The following is a 16,414-nucleotide window of genomic DNA, read 5'->3' on the forward strand; positions in this document are numbered from 1 at the left end:
TAACGTCGTCGAAAAAAAACCATCGACGTTTAATAGGTGTAATCAGAAAAACAGCAATGAAATTGCAAGCTCAATTAAGACGCGAAATCGTTTCCTTCAATTAAGATTATTTAGTCTATAAACACTACGGAATGCAGTATTTAAGTGCGGTGACTTGGTTGGTTTAATATTGAGTGTCTGTAAAGTCCTACAGCAATCTGTCACATAAGGGACCTACTAATGTAGTTAAAGTCGAGCACCCACACTTAAAAATCTTCGTTAAGTCGAGCATAAACAATTGTCCACGTTAATGGAACTCATGTTATTATTCTTCAGAAAATTAGAACGATTGACGAACGAAGCGTACAATTTCTAAAATGAGTAATGTATTTATAATTTTAATAAAATTTGTTTTTATTCACAGCAGAATTGGTTACACAGTCTCATCTTTCAGTCTATGAGATATTAATGTAGTGTTAAGGATGACTCAGTCTAAATCGGGCCGGGGCCGGGCCGGTGCTTCCGGCTTCGTTTTCTATGAAAAGCACCACGTGATCGATCAGCCGTCATAGAAAATGACGTGTCGGACCCCTCGGTCCGGGTCTGGCCTGGTCTAGAGTGAGTCATCCTTTACTAGGCAGATTTAGCGCTACGGTGAAGGGATCAGCATTGATCCTTACACAACTCCGCATCTTCCGCTCACCGCTCGGGTTGAGCAATTTGAGCGACAGGGGGCGCCGCGATTGGAAGCCATAAACTTGTTAATCCAAAACGATTTTTTAATTGTTTATGTAAAGGATAATAAACATAGGATGTTATTATTGGGACGCTTATTAAAGCGAAGTAATCACCGCAATGACTGATAAAATGATTCTTAATTTTTCTTTTGGACATGATACTCGTAAACTTATTACCATTTGATGGAAATTAACATAAAAGTAGTATGCCTTATCTAATCCTTTTTTACCGCCCAGTTTACTAAAAGTAATAGTGGGTAGTAGTGGTGGGTAGTTTAGTACTTAGTAGTATTAGTAGTGCTCGTATGTAAAAATGAAAATAATGTTAAGTGCAATAATTTAAACAAGGCCACTTAAAAAACAGAATGTACAATAAACATTGATTGGTCAAATCGCTGGTCGCTCTCAGTTTAGGACACGTATTAGAATGCAGTGAGTTATCCGTAAGATATACTTTGTGCATGAGGCAACCAACTTTCAAACTAAATCGCTTGTGAAACTACTTCAGACGCCGTTCGTCTCATCATGACGCAGTGTAAGGAAAAACGGAGCGAATCGACACGTCAATCGATTCGATTCGATTAGTTAGGCGGTTTGTCTCATTTTTTAGTACTTTTAAAGAACAATATCGCGGGTCCCTTATAATATCAGCATAATATCTATCAATATTCAGTTGTCGATATTTGATTCAATCAAATATGAACACAGACTGTTTGAATTAAATAATTCCAAACAACATTTAACTATCAACTGTGCAGACTGATAAGAAGGTACATAATTTAAAGATTGTCAAGATGGCGTGGTTTCAAAGTAGTTTTAATAGCCAGAAGAAAATCTCAAAGATAAATCACAACCATACCTAGTTTTGATGTCGAAGTAAATCATAAATGTGGAGCAACCAAAATCATAGTTTTGTTGGTAGATATTTTTAGACTAAAATAGTGGATATAAATTAACAAGGTTTACATAAGGCCAAAAGACGTTGATTAAAATAATTAATGCAGTTCTGGTTTATGTCATACTAAGCTACACATAACCAACATTCATTATTCAATGTAATTTGTAACATGGATAACATCTTCGTTTCCTTCCATTCTCCTTGAACACAGACATGACGACTCGTGGTGCGGCAAATGGCAGCAAAAACCCGTGATTGATGACTGCGAGGTACCGCGCGCTGGCGAAACGATCAATGTGCGAGTATAAAGAAACTCTTTAACACGAGTATGAGTTATCCAACAAAATTATCTAAAGCCTTAGACGGGTGTTTTTGTAGCAAATCGGTTTATTACTTTTGAAAGAGTTAATTCTAATTTAGAATTACAGGGGGCCGTAGCAGAAATTGTCTAACCAGTATCTTGTACTCCACTTTCAAACTATTTCCCGCATCTTCACTCGTCGTTGTGTACTCCACTTTCAAACTATTTCCAGCATCTTCACTCGTCGTTGTGCATTTTTTTCCGGATTAGCGAATTTATGTTCTTTCTGAGATTTAATTAATTCAAAGCCATCGAGTTCGAGTCTCCAGGTAGGTAGGTACCTAGTTTTTTTCCTCTAACCTGTACCGTAGACCTTGATCTTGCACCTACGTGTCCTGCATGGATCTCGTGACAACGATTACAACGAATGTCCAATTTATCTGGAATCGGCGTGTCTTTATAAGCACACGATTCATTTACATTGCTAATTTTAAGCTTAGACAAACGTGAGCAAACTTTAACGACAAACTTAATTATGTACGGTGATTGTACTAAGCATGCGAATATCAATTATAGGTAATTAATTCCTGGCTTTTTATTTATAATGAGACATTAGATTCGACATTATTAAATTTTATCTTTAGTTAGTATCGATGAAATATATTATAATTCGATATCGATGAAATATATGTAAGGCATTTCTACCCACTATGAATAACATGTTTTCTTTTTGTGTACACTGTATGCTTAGTCTTAGTTTTAACATGTAAATTTTCTCATGTAAGTGAATCTTGTAATTCTTTATGAGAAATAAATTTCTTTAAACCTAAACCTAATTCTGCATTCTTAGCATGTATTTAAAAATATAATGTACAATCAGCAGCAGAAGCTGCTAAGCGGGCGAGGTGCTCAAAATGATCTTGACGCGACTTTATTGTTAAAAGAATAAGAGTGTGTCAAGGTAATTTTGAACATATCGCCCGCTTAACAACTTCTGCTGCTGACTGTACCTACCCTTATAAACAATGCATGTAAGCGATATTTATATTAGGTAATTCCGTTACTATTTACCCAGTCGGAATGACACGTATTATTTATCGTTCATTCGTGTGAATCTCAATTTTTTTTAACATAAACTTTCAATTCTTGTCTCTTTTTTCAGTTCATTGAATAAAACCAAGCCTAATAAGTATTAGCCTTGGCCTTGACTTTCTGCCCCTGGTTCATTTCTTATTTGCCGTAGAGTGACAGCGTAATTTCCCTCGAGAGCTGTTGCTTGTTTATCGTTTACTTCCCATCCGTTTTCATACTGGCTAAGAGTTAAAGAAAATTGTCTGTATAAATGCCTAGTTTAGACCCAGCCTGTGACTTAAATGTTAAACCCTGTGACATTTCCATCAATTTGACGAATTTAACGTTACTATATTTTTTATCATTTGGTGTGAATATCGTGCCAGAGAAATACCTCTACCCTAATCGAATTTAAGCCTTTATAAGGCAGAGGGAATATATTTCCCACCTGATTTTGAACTTTATTTCAAAGTTATAGAGTTCAATTTTGCATAATTCCTGACACCCTTATGCCTTATAAAGGGTTAAACTGTTGTGAGACATACTATGTTTTTTTTAAACAAGTGAGTCTAAACCGTAAAATTATTCAACACCTCTAACCTTATACCCAAGTAAAACCAAAAAACAGTTATTCAATACCTACTAACAGTTTTTATTTTCAAGTAATGAAATTCTAAAATTTGCTGTTTTGAAATCAATGAAATCGAAATCGTTGGGTAATTGATGCCATATTAATGCCTTACCTACACTTTTGTCGAGTGCCATTACAACGAATTAAATAAACTGTTCTCCATTGTGAAATGACACAATTGATTTTCAACGAGCACGCGGCACGTTCGGATTACAACTTTAATACCATGGGGGATATTGAGTTCTAATGCTGTTGTTGTAGGTTCGGAATTGGATGATGACTGCAAGTGCATTATCGATATTTGTTACCGGGCACAGATAGGTAAATATTAAAGATTGCTAGCCTCCGTACAAAGTCGCGTTCGTCATTATTGTTATATGTACAGTCAAGTGTATATGTGTGCACACATGATAATCATGATCTCATTACACTCAAAAATATGTCCCATAACTCTTATGTCAGCCAATTAAGAACTATGGGAAATCATGGGAAATATTTTTGAGTAAGTTGTATGCACCCATATTTTTACACTTGACTGTACCACGTGCCACCATGCGCCACTTGTGTGAAGTCTCAGACACAAATTGAACCGTTAACCAGAGACTCAAAGTGCCTCACAAGACACTTCTAGAAAAATTATGAGCAACATAAATTCCTATGATGCAGATTGACAGTCCTTATCTACTGGTGTAGTTGTCTCTGGTCGAGATTACGCGAGGTTTTGGCCATCTCGTACGTAATCCGTCCGTGCTCGCTCTGCCGCGTCGACATTAGTTCGCGTTGCAACAGAGGTAATTGCTATCGTTTGGTTGTGGCGGTTGTGGGATAACCCCGATGAAACGTTATAGAGATCATTTTGACATTAATAGATAAAATTACTGTTGGATGTGTCGACACCTTACATGACATGATGAATGCTTACATGACTTTGCAATAAAAAATAAACAAAATCGGTATCAGTGGTGAGAGTAATTTATGTTGCGTGGTTAAAGGTTGTAGAAATCCTCTTCTTAACATTAAGTTAATTCGATTCAGCATATATACAAATAGTATGTTTCTGCTTTATGCGGACGATATGAAAATCTTCAAAATAGTTAATAGTGAATTTGACGCAAAATTATTGCAAGATGATTTAGATAGACTGGATTTGTATTGTAAAAACAACAATTTAGATTTAAATGTTTCAAAATGCTTTAGTATGAGTTTTACTAGGAAAAGAAATGTTTATAAGAGTGTGTACAAAATTAAATCACATAACCTTATAACTAAAAAGTCCTGCCGGGATCTAGGTGTCATTTATGATGATAAACTTACTTTTAATGAGCATGTAGAAAGTATTACTGACAAAGCCTATAAAGCTCTTGGCTTTCTGATTCGATCTGCTGGTGACTTTAAAAAAATGAAAACAATTAAAATCATATACTGTGCCTATGTAAGATCTCAACTCGAATATGCTTCTCAAATATGGAACCCGTTCTATAAGGTGTATGCAGAAAATATTGAAAAAATTCAGAAGAAGTTTGTTAGATTCCTCTCCTTTAAATTTAAGCTATCTATGGACAACTATCTTATGTCATGCAAAAAATTCCATCTTGTCCCTTTATTTAAGAGACGATTGGCAAATGACGTAAGTTTATTAATGAAAATTGCCCAAGGTATAATAATAATAATAATAATATATTCTTTATTGTGCACCACATAATGAAAAAGACATAGGAGGTATAGTCGATTCCCCGGATCTTGTGAGCAAAGTACAATTTTATATACCTGTCTCGCAACTGCGCAGAAGACCCTTGCTTCGCCTCCCTCTTTCTCGCAATAACATTCGTAAAAAATGTTTCTTCCCTCGTACAATCAGGTTATTTAATGAACTTAATGATATGCCCGATGTAGATTTGTTTCACAGCAAGATTAATAATGTTAAAAATATTATTTTCAATAGATAGTTAACGTTACCTGACTTAAGTTTGCGTTCATGGTTTATCAGGAATATTCCTATATAGTGTAATACTCTGCTAATTTGAGACCTTTATGTTTATGTTATTTAGCATTATATATGTGGAAGCTTGTAATTTGCATATAGTAGATAAGTCTATTAACCTATGTATATTAGGCAGTAAGCATCCCGAATAAAATAAAATAAAATAAAATAAAATAAAATATTTTTTATAAACTTAATCTTGCCCTTCGGCTTATTTATAATATCGACATGCATTTTGAAGGTCCTACTACGTATCTCTTTAATTGATAATTTCTCCAAGTGCTCATTTTGCGTTCCGTGCAAGCGAAAGATTTTATAATTTAGAATCTTGAGCGAAGTTAGTAGTAACAACTAATTATATAACTTTTCTTATGTGGGGTACGGTTTATTTGGACAGGAGAGCACATACACAATTTAAATAGCTTCAATATACATGTATTATCAAGTTCCATCTAGACGGAAGTGACGAGCCACTTGGATTCGAGCCGGGGACCGACAGCGGCAGGTGATTAAGGCAGATTCACGACCTCTCGTTAAGTGCACTCGACCTCCGATGATACCCGTTAATAGATATGATCTGCCCAAGTGCCCACCCATCACTAGTAGAAACAGGTGCAGTTTATAGCCTTGTCCATTAGTCAATACAAAGTCTACGAAATACCTTTGGAATTCATGTGCAATTAATACACGGTAAACTCTACCTGAGTAACAAAGGAAATTGTTGTCTCTACAGCCAAAAACTTAGTATAAAGGATAAAACATATGTTATGTAATATTTGCACGTCCTCGCAAATGCATTCTGTACCTCAACGGAATTCAAAACACCCATACACTCATGACGAACACAAAATTTCTCTAAACTCTCCAAAATCTATTTCAATTGAAATTCACAGTCGATGATGCTTACAAACAAGCGAAAAGCAAATCGCTCCAGGTAAACTAGTGTTGGTGACATGCGGCGAATATATAAGGAGTAAAATAAGGTTAAAAATAAAATTGCAAGTGGTTCCGCGGCGGACGTCGGAGCGAGGCGCCGAGTCACGAGCCTTGACATTAGCATGCTGGGACGTGATCTAGTGCTCGGCCGTTTTGGGTTCCGCGAGATACTTACAACCTTGTCCAGAAGTATTCATAAATACAATCTTCATATCCAAACTGTTATTTGCTATTTACGCCTATCTTGTAGTTACCAAATAAAATAGCTAATAAATGAAGGAGATATACCACCTATATTATTTCATGTCAGCAAATATGTATTCCCCATGTATGCAGTCTTTATGATGTCATCAAATTTATGTATAATAGTTCAGAGTCAGACTCGAATAGACAGAAGATCAAACAACCAATATTAGGTTCCTATTAGAAGTTTTCGCAACTTCTTTTACAAGAGTATTTTTTTTTGTTTCTTTTTCCAAGAGGGACACGCGCGGAAGGTGCAGGTTTGGTGTCTATTTAATAATTTAACACCTGCTTATAGAAGTGTTTTATAAACATGACTGTGCTTGTGACATATCGTTTGTAAATAGTTACCACGTTTTTAACTGAGTTCAAATATCTACGGAAGTTGAAATATCTATTTCTAGAAGAATGACATTTAATCGTTAGTTTTATTTAAAAAAAACACTTGCACTGCGTGTGCTGCCAAAAATGTTGCAGACTTGTCTTGGTCTAATTCTACCTAGTTATGTGCAACTCTTAGACAACCTTGCGGCTAGGAAGCGTACAGGAGTAAGTTTATAGTTACTATCTATATACCTATAGTATATAAAAAACTTCAGAAGGTACTAGAATTAGACCAAGAAAAGTCTGCAACGATTTTGATAGCATACGCAGTGCAAGTATTACTTCATCGTCATTTCATAGAAGTGTGACCTTTAAAATAACACTTGCACTGTGTGTGCTATCAAAATTGTTGCAGATTTATTTTGGTCTACTTAACTCTAACGTAATACATTGAATTAAAACCTGTAGTAAGCAAACATAATGGACTCGACACGCTGACCTACAAATCATATTGTGGCGAATGAATCGAATAAAGACACAATACATTGTCGATTAGTAACACTACTAACAATGGATAGCTTAAAATCTAATTAAAACAGTTCGTTTCCAATTTTATGAAATACTTAAATAAAAAAACCAAAATATTATGTTATGTTATATGCTATTTACTGCAGCGATACACATTTCTACTCCGCTTTGCAATAACAGCGGATTTGTATTTATAATTTAAGGCTTTTGGGAACATATAATAATAATAATAATAACCCCGCGGGGGCAGCTTGTGGCGAGCTGACGGTGAGTGGCGACACCGCGGACCCCTATTCCAGAGGGCCCTGTCATCTGGCCCTCGCCTCTGTGCTTGCCTTGATTGGCCGGCCAGAGTGGAGTCGCAAGAGCGCGACCTATGCTCCAGGTTGGAAGTGTAAAATGTCATAACGCCGGCGGCCTGCTGAACGGATCACCGGGATCTGGCTACCGCAGACTCACCTCTCGACAACCTTACAGCCGCTCCGAAGTGTTGCCCTATTGTCGCACTGTGCGTGCGGCCGTTGTAGGGCCCACTAAATGAGTAGGCGAGTCACCACCTGTCTTACACAATTTTGAGACTGATTGTCACGGCAGGTGTCCGCTAGTCTCTCCCATAGCCCATTATCCAGTCCATCCAACTTTCAAATCTATAGCCCATGACCTTAGTTCCCATCGCAGCACAAAAGTGCTGCACTCCAATAGTCTTTGCACCTGGCGGAGACCATCTCCGGATGTATCACATTGTGCGTTCGGGGATAGTATCCGCCACGTGTATCCCTTGCCTTTAGATTAAATTGTCTTAAAGGGCCTCTGCGCTGTTGGCTTCGGCCCCACGCACGCCTCCCAAAAGTCCGGGATCCCATGGTCCCGAGATGTGGAAAGGACAAACAAATAATAATAATAAGTTATGGCAGGTGTCCGGACCTCTTTTACAATAGCCCAGTCTCATAGTCCACCCAAACTTCAATCCATAGACCGGTATACTGTTCTTTTTCTACAATAGTCCCAATGCCTGCTGAAACCGGTTCACGGGTGTCTATTGTTGCACCTGTGAACGGGTTCCAGCAGGCGTTCTACATGACATAAAAGCTCTCCAAGGGGCCTCTACGTGTTGGATCTGTGTCCCCACGCAAGCCTATCAAAAAACCGGGATTATAGGCCCGTGATATCCAAGGAGATACAATAATAATAATAAAATGCTTTATTGCACACTACAAAAGAAATGGTACAAAAGTATGAACAGGTACAAATATGTAGGTAACAACAGGCGGACTTATCGCTAAACAGCGATCTCTTCCAGACAACATACTCGTATACATACTTCTAAACCTCAATCATGTGAGATGAAAAAGTATTTTATTCATTTATTGATTTAAAGTAGGTATACCATACCATATCCCTATATTATCCCTATTTATCACATATAAGATATTGAATAAGTATACCGAACCCAACCATGGTATCTGTCGCAGGTATCTCGTACCTGCGACAACTAGGCAGAGGTAGGCCGCTCGACGAGTTTGAGTGACTAGAGCATTTAGCGAGTACTCGACAGACTGGATTCTTTTCGAAGCACTCCACGTTTGCCAGGAAAATTTTAAGTGTCAACATTTTTTCTGTTTCTATGTTTATTTTAAATAAAGATTTACTGTTGCCGTGCTGCTTAAATTAATCGTTGAAACTCTTCTTCTTCTTCCTCGCGTTATCCCGGCATTTTGCCACGGCTCACATAGGAGCCTGGGGTCCGCTTGACAACTAATCCCATGATTTGACGTACGCACTAGTTTTTACGAAAGCGACTGCCATCTGACCTTCCAACCCAGAGGGGAAACTAGGCCTTATTGGGATTAGTCCGGTTTCCTCACGATGTTTTCCTTCACCGAAAAGCGACTAGTAAATATCAAATGATATTTCGTACATAAGTTCTGAAAAACTCATTGGTACGAGGCGGGGTTTGAACCCGTGACCTCCGGATTGCAAGTCGCACGCTCTTACCGCTAGGCCACCAGCGCTTAATCGTTGATATATTTACGATACTCATAGTCAATAAATAACATGTGTCATCCCCTACTGATATGTAACAATAGTAATAGCATACAGGTAAATAACGAAGTGTTTTTATTTATTCAGAGATGGGACTGTAGATATATTATTAAATTAACAATTTGCCTCTATAATATGCTTACAACCATGGCTCAGTATATCTTCGGATTGACCTCTTCACTTACCTAAACTATATTACCTAAGTATAAAATATTCACCTATCAACATGTTTGTTACAAATTGACATCTAGATAACAGCGCAGAATTGAATTAATCTCTCCCCATATTCCTCAGCACCGGTGATACAACATACCCTTTCCCTATTTCAAACGAAGTCCTATATTAGATAATTTTCTAGCAGCAAAGTTAATCTCGCTATTAGAAGTCATTAATGCATAGTTATAAATCCCTATTGCATCACGACGGCATATTTATTAAGTTGCGGTTTGTTTGCGTATCTTGTTACCAGCTAATGGACCGTTCATTGACAGAAAGATTGATGACGAAGCTACCTACTTGACACAAGCGCGACTGTTATGTATCAACATTTTATCAATAGGTTAAGATAGGTCAGTTTCGAAGAAACTTAGGCTAGCTTTTAAAAATATATTTTAGTTTTGGTGTAAGATAGTTTTTTTTAGTCTGTGAAAGGTACCTATATTGCTAATAAAATTGAGGGTGATGTGATAAATAACGAGTATTAAAATGTCGTTTAAAACAGTTTAAATGATTTTGGTATGTTGAAAGAGTGTGAAAGAGGACGGAGTGACAAGGTGACTTAGATGATAGAATATGCCATGAAGTGTAGATAGGTAGGTAACTAAAGAAATTTAGTAAATTATGATTGCTGAAACGTTCCGGAGTCTGCCTCGCGCACTCTGGCAGCAGTTGAAAAGAAATATTTAATCCCAATTATATTTATCTTGAATTTTGTAAGAACTAAATAATTTATGTTGAGTACTACCTACTTTTCATTAAGATTACCTACTTTGACTTTCAACATAGGTTTTCCAATTGGAACGCTCAATGTTTGACGCACGTATTGTTGTAGCAACATCTCCCATTATTCTACACTACTAATTATAAGCACTAAAACGTTTCTCAGCTCATGAACTTTTACCTCATCACAATAGTGAAAAGTGAAAATAGAACGTAAGAAATATCGCTACAGTAAACAACTGTATTATGTCGATGTTTAGAGAAATCTAGAATATTATCAGCTGCTAGTCTTTACTCACTGTACGTAAGTTTAATTAGGTACTACTTCAATAGATCAGTACTTACTTATACACATAAGTAAGTATTGTTTGAAAGTCGTATCCTGATAGGCGCTCCGTTACTTGTATTATCGCTCTCTGTCGTTTGCAAGTATGTATTTTTATTTAAATAAAAAATATGTAGTAGGTACCTCCTTGATCCTCTGCAGCAGCGGCTCGAGCCAGTGCGCGTTGCACTCGACGTGCGAGTCGAGGAAGGTGAGCACGGGCGCCGTGGCTGCGTCGGCGCCGCGCACGCGCGAACGCATCAGCCCCTCGCGCTTGGTGTTGCGAATCACGCGCACCTTGCGGATAGCACGCAGCGCTGCACCGTCTTCCGCTATATAAAATAAAACATTCTTAGAAATCAGAATGCAAAAGAATAACATCGACCATTTTTGTTGTGGCTCGCGACAGCTCTTCAAAGTCAAGAAACGAAACATAATGTTAAGTGGGTACTGGGTATTGAAGTTGAAGTGCGGTCGAGCCTCGACCTCTATATGATATGCTTCAGAATTGTAGACGGCCATTTTAAATGTTACAATGTAAAATAATCAAGCAAGATCGCCATGCAGCGACATGATCTGACAGAACAAATGAATCATTAGAGTTATTAGTTGAGGAAGTTCATTACAAGGTACCTAGTTATGTAACATTTTTGATCATGTTTTTAGTTGGTCAGTACACTGTGGGAGCAAAAAATGAGCTTTAGTTTGTTTAAAGTATATGTAACCTACTCCTAAATACGTGTATTAACGAATTGAATCGTTTTAACGTACCTACTGAGAAGGTTAGCACCTACTTAAGAAGTTTTACAAAAAACATGAAGATGAAATACGGAAATTCATGCTGTCATTTTTTGCTAATTATACCTAACTAGGAGGATAATAGGTATTAAGGTGCTTCAAAATTAACGTAGGTATGTAAGTTAATTTATTATAATAACACCAACAAAAATATTATAAACAAATTATCAAAAAAGCTGTGGTAGGTAATCACGAACTATGAATATTTAATTTAGGTTATAGTAGATATTTATTTATTACTCATTGATGCAGGTAATAATTTTAATATAGGTATTAAGACATTGGTATAAACAGCAGGTGGTGGCCAATTTAGCGAATGATAGGAATGTGACGGTAATGTAATTATATTAACAATTATTAGTTGATGTTAAATTAAATTTTAAACCATCGTAAAACGAGGTGGATGGTGGATCAATGTATTGTTAGGGATATATTTAATATTCTTCAAATACAGTTGCAAAACTTGCAAAGATCGATACTTATAAAATGACAGAATTAATTTTCTATTAATAAAGCAATACTGCGGTTTTCCCAACTTGAGGCTAAAGTTTAACGGATTTTCCATCTATAAACAACAATAAAACCACACGATCACATAAAAGGCTAACGCAAAAAACTTCACACCTACTCGTACCCACCTAACAAAGGCATATTTTGCATTGTTCCAAATAGGTCGAGGAATGTGTCTAGATCATAGATAGTGCGGGGTTTGGGCAATCGCAATCGCCATGGATTGTCATACATGTGTGATAGCAGACAGCTGCTCGCCGTATTTTTATTGGTTGTGTGGACATTAACGAGTCGAGTTTTAGGAAAACCAGTTTAGCGTGACATCGAGACCTGTACTACATGCGAGTAAACGGAGGGCGCTATTGTTCTGGATCACCTGAACTCGACTAGCTTATGCTGGGTAAATTTGAGGAATAAGAGCCCTCTAGCTAACCTATTTAAAAAATAGAAGCAGTGATCGCCTCGATTTAAGAAAATGGACTTGTGGTCGTATAATGAAAACGTTTTACACCATGGTATCGAAAGCGGTTTCATACATTAGTAGGTAATTGCGACTTAAAGTTATTGCAGTTGCAACATGGACTCGATAGACAGGATTCCCTGGCAATTACCAATTTTTAATTGGCTTGGTTAAAATGGACTTTATTTGTTACAGGTAGATACTTAGAATACTTACGATTATCACTGAAGTCATCGACAAGAATTATTTCTTTGATGAGATGTTCCGGACTTCTGTTTAGGACACTGCGAGAAAAAATAAATAGAATTACGGTTTTTTCTTAAATAGATACATACTACCTAGTATATATACTGAAGTTGTATATTTACAAGGTTTATATGTAGTAATATTTTATGTATCAGACAATATATTACTTACAATATTTTATCAAAGAGATTTATTACAAACCTCTGCGCCTTAGCAGCTATCAGTTATACAAGCAAGCGTCGCCCACACGACGGTCTATCTACTCTCTGAGATTATTCGACGACTTTGGCATCATTAATATAACTTAGAAATAAATAACGCTTATTAAGCACTTACCTGACGATGGTACGCAGAAGCGTCGACCGAGCTTCATTGTGGAAGGTGATGATGACGCTGGTCTGAGGGAGATCTTCATCGTATTTCTTTAGCCGGCACCTGTTACAAAATGTATGTGTATAGTAAAAATAAAAATGTCTACCAGACTCATATTTCGTTATTTTATTCCACAACATGATGGTCTGATGAATTAATTGTTTAAATATCGTTGCGTCGTTGGTATACAAGCAAAAACAAAAGAGGATTGTTTTGTTTTGATTATACAAACGTTTAATTGTCGCGTTATTTTTATTATAGGTACTAATCTTGAGTCGTTGTGGATCTTTAAGCTGCTTTTCTACCAAAGCTACTTTTTGCACAGTTTGGCCTATCTAACTAAATTACGAAGGTATATGTCATCCTTATGTTGTTCAACATAGCGCAGCTTATAGTTCTGGTGGCAAATGAGTCTAAATAAACCTAGAAGTAATTCCGATGACTATGAAACAGTTGAAAATTCTGTACATACATACCCATACGTGACCGTTCATGGCTTTTTAATTACAAGCAAAGTAGGTACCTACGTAAAACATTTAAAGTGTCCGCTGTCGAACGAACGAAGTCGTGCCAATAAAATACGTATACAATCTTCAATTAAATTAATTCTATGTAAATCGTTATTGGTTCACTGCAACATAACGAAACATTTTAACCAGTTTAACCATATTGCTACATTTATAGGTTCCTCATTACCATTTTCGGGTCATAACGCTTCTGAACTTTGATATAGGACCTTGTGTTCTTATATCTTATGCTTATGTAGTACAAAATGAAAAAGCTAAAGAAATAATTATGTAAGTAGGTAACTTTCAATAACCAATAAAAGTTAACGGGTAAAAAACTGAATAATTGTAAAAAATGCAAATATACCTATAGTAGGTACTTTTGACGAAACGCGTAAAACATTACCATATAGAACTCCAAACCCCCGAAACCTCCAAAGAAACGTTAAGTAAGAACCGTATTGGTAAACTGCAGTCAAGCAGCGGCACTCGTATTAAGACAAGAAACCAAATACATATTTAGATGTTTCACAGCAGGTGAACTGCTCGTGCTAAACTTTGTATGAAACTCTTTTGTCTTAAACAAAGTAAGTCCAGGCACTTAACTAAGTACCTACCTACTTAAGTCCGTTAAGCTTTGTGCGGCTGTGAGTTTTGTGTGAAAATTAATGTTTGAACCATGTTTGTACTATTCTCGCTAGGGGCCCACTGATTACCAGTCCGCCGGACGATATCAGCCTGTCAGTTGACCGCAAAAGGCCACACACTAACAGTTTTCTGTCAGTTTTCGGCCTGACGACTTACACGAACTGATCGTGTGTGGCCGCCTGACGATTCCAGTCAGCGCCGACAGATATCCGCCGGACAGTCCGTGGCCTCGAGTCCAGTCAAACACACATCATGAGGTAGCCGGCCGGCGATCGACACACGTTACAGCATTAGTAAATTCTATTTTATTCCTAATACTTAAGAGTTCATAGTCCCTAATAATCAATATAAGCATACGACTTTTTTTCTTCGAACATCACGCATCCAATACTTAATTCTTTGAGGCTGATATTTGCTTGTAATTTCATACACAATTTACGGCCAGTAGACCTTATTAATCTTAAATACGGTAGGGCTTCTGTCAAATTGAAATAAAATTATTCCGAATGTGCAAACTACGTCACCAGATGTCAGTATAAAATTTATACAATTTTAAGGCCTGAATACAACAATGCGAAGGTTGCATGTATCTAGTTTGTCAAGACTTTTCTTTATTTATCATGTTGTTACCTCGCAACTGTTGTTTACTGTCAGTCAAAAATAAATGTCGTAAAGAGAATTATAACATAAACCTTATTTTTTCTCTATTAATTTTAAATGTGACATATTGTATTTGCGTGGCTTATATATTCGAAAATACAGACATGATTATTGATCGCTGGAAGTGTAACCGAGAAAAAAAGGAGCAAGCATTCAAAGATTCAAATAGGGAAATTAGCCTCCCAATATTACCTAAAACACTGGTTAAAATTTTAATAGTTCTCAAGATAACGCCGGGAGGTATACCATCGTTGGCGTTCACGGCAGCTAGCAATGAAAAGACTAGCTATAAAAAATACCTTTATAAGAAAATCGAAAACATAATATCACAATTCTGATTTTTTTCATGACTGACATTCTGCAAAAATTGTGCGATTTGATTCTATAAAGTACGCTATAAAGACACGTGGTAGGAACACTAGCGCAAGTATGGAGATACCTCACCTAACCTAACCGAAGTACCTGCTTAGACAAGAGATAAGATCTATGCCTGAAATTCTTCAGCTACAAGTTGGATCCGAATTATAGTAGTGTACCCTATGATGGGCGTGGAACCAGTAATGGGACAAAAAACCACAAATCCTGTAAAATAAGTGTCTAAAAGTAGTTTATAAACACTGCCTGTATATTATCATAAATAAGAGTCCTAGAGCTGTTTCAGTTTGAATTTTTATTAAATTTGGTTGTTTTTTAAGAAATTGGCGTCAACCCAAAAGTTGTCGTGTCACTGAAAAAAAAATACCACTACGAATTCTTAACAACTTCGCTAAGAGAGGTGAGTTAATTTATTAAATTTTAATTAATTAATACTTGATGAAAACTAAAATGTGTTTTGTTAATTGCATTTACCATGAGATAAGGTATACAACATACTATGTTGTGAGTCCACAGATGTAAAAAAATAGTGGTATTTGGCCCAATCCCATTATAGGAGCTGTAAAACTGCATACCTCCTATAATGGGAAATTTACATAATGATGCTTGCCATGCCATCATTTCATGTTTAAACAATACAGAAGTAAAATGTAGTTACGAAATATGTCAACCAGGAGGTATGCTCGGACTTCGGATAAATTAATATCGTTTTTTAGTGTGGGTCAAATCTTGGTAGCCGAGTTTGAGCCACTTTCCCGTTTTCCGATTGAGTTGAAATTTTGTATTCGTAATTAAATATGCAAATCGGATGATAATGCAATATTATGATAACATGGACCAGATCTGATGACCTATTTCAATATTTTATACTGATAGAGTAGTGTCCATTACTGGGGGGCCCAT

General features: G+C 36.7%; 1 protein-coding gene across 2 annotated transcripts in view; it reads right to left on the reverse strand.

Annotated features, from left to right (window-relative positions):
* The window catches only part of LOC134663868 (polypeptide N-acetylgalactosaminyltransferase 2), a 96,479-nt gene that overhangs the window by 16,511 nt on the left and 63,554 nt on the right, over nt 1-16,414 (reverse strand). For both annotated transcript variants that reach the window (XM_063520402.1, XM_063520394.1), the window contains exons 3-5: nt 13,287-13,385; nt 12,921-12,988; nt 11,081-11,268 (exon numbers count right to left, since the gene is read on the reverse strand). In XM_063520402.1, the coding sequence (XP_063376472.1) occupies nt 11,081-11,268; nt 12,921-12,988; nt 13,287-13,385 (355 nt within the window). The remainder of the gene's footprint in view (nt 1-11,080; nt 11,269-12,920; nt 12,989-13,286; nt 13,386-16,414) is intronic.

This window comes from Cydia fagiglandana, chromosome 1 (assembly GCF_963556715.1).
Source record: "Cydia fagiglandana chromosome 1, ilCydFagi1.1, whole genome shotgun sequence".
NCBI lineage: Eukaryota > Metazoa > Arthropoda > Insecta > Lepidoptera > Tortricidae > Cydia > Cydia fagiglandana.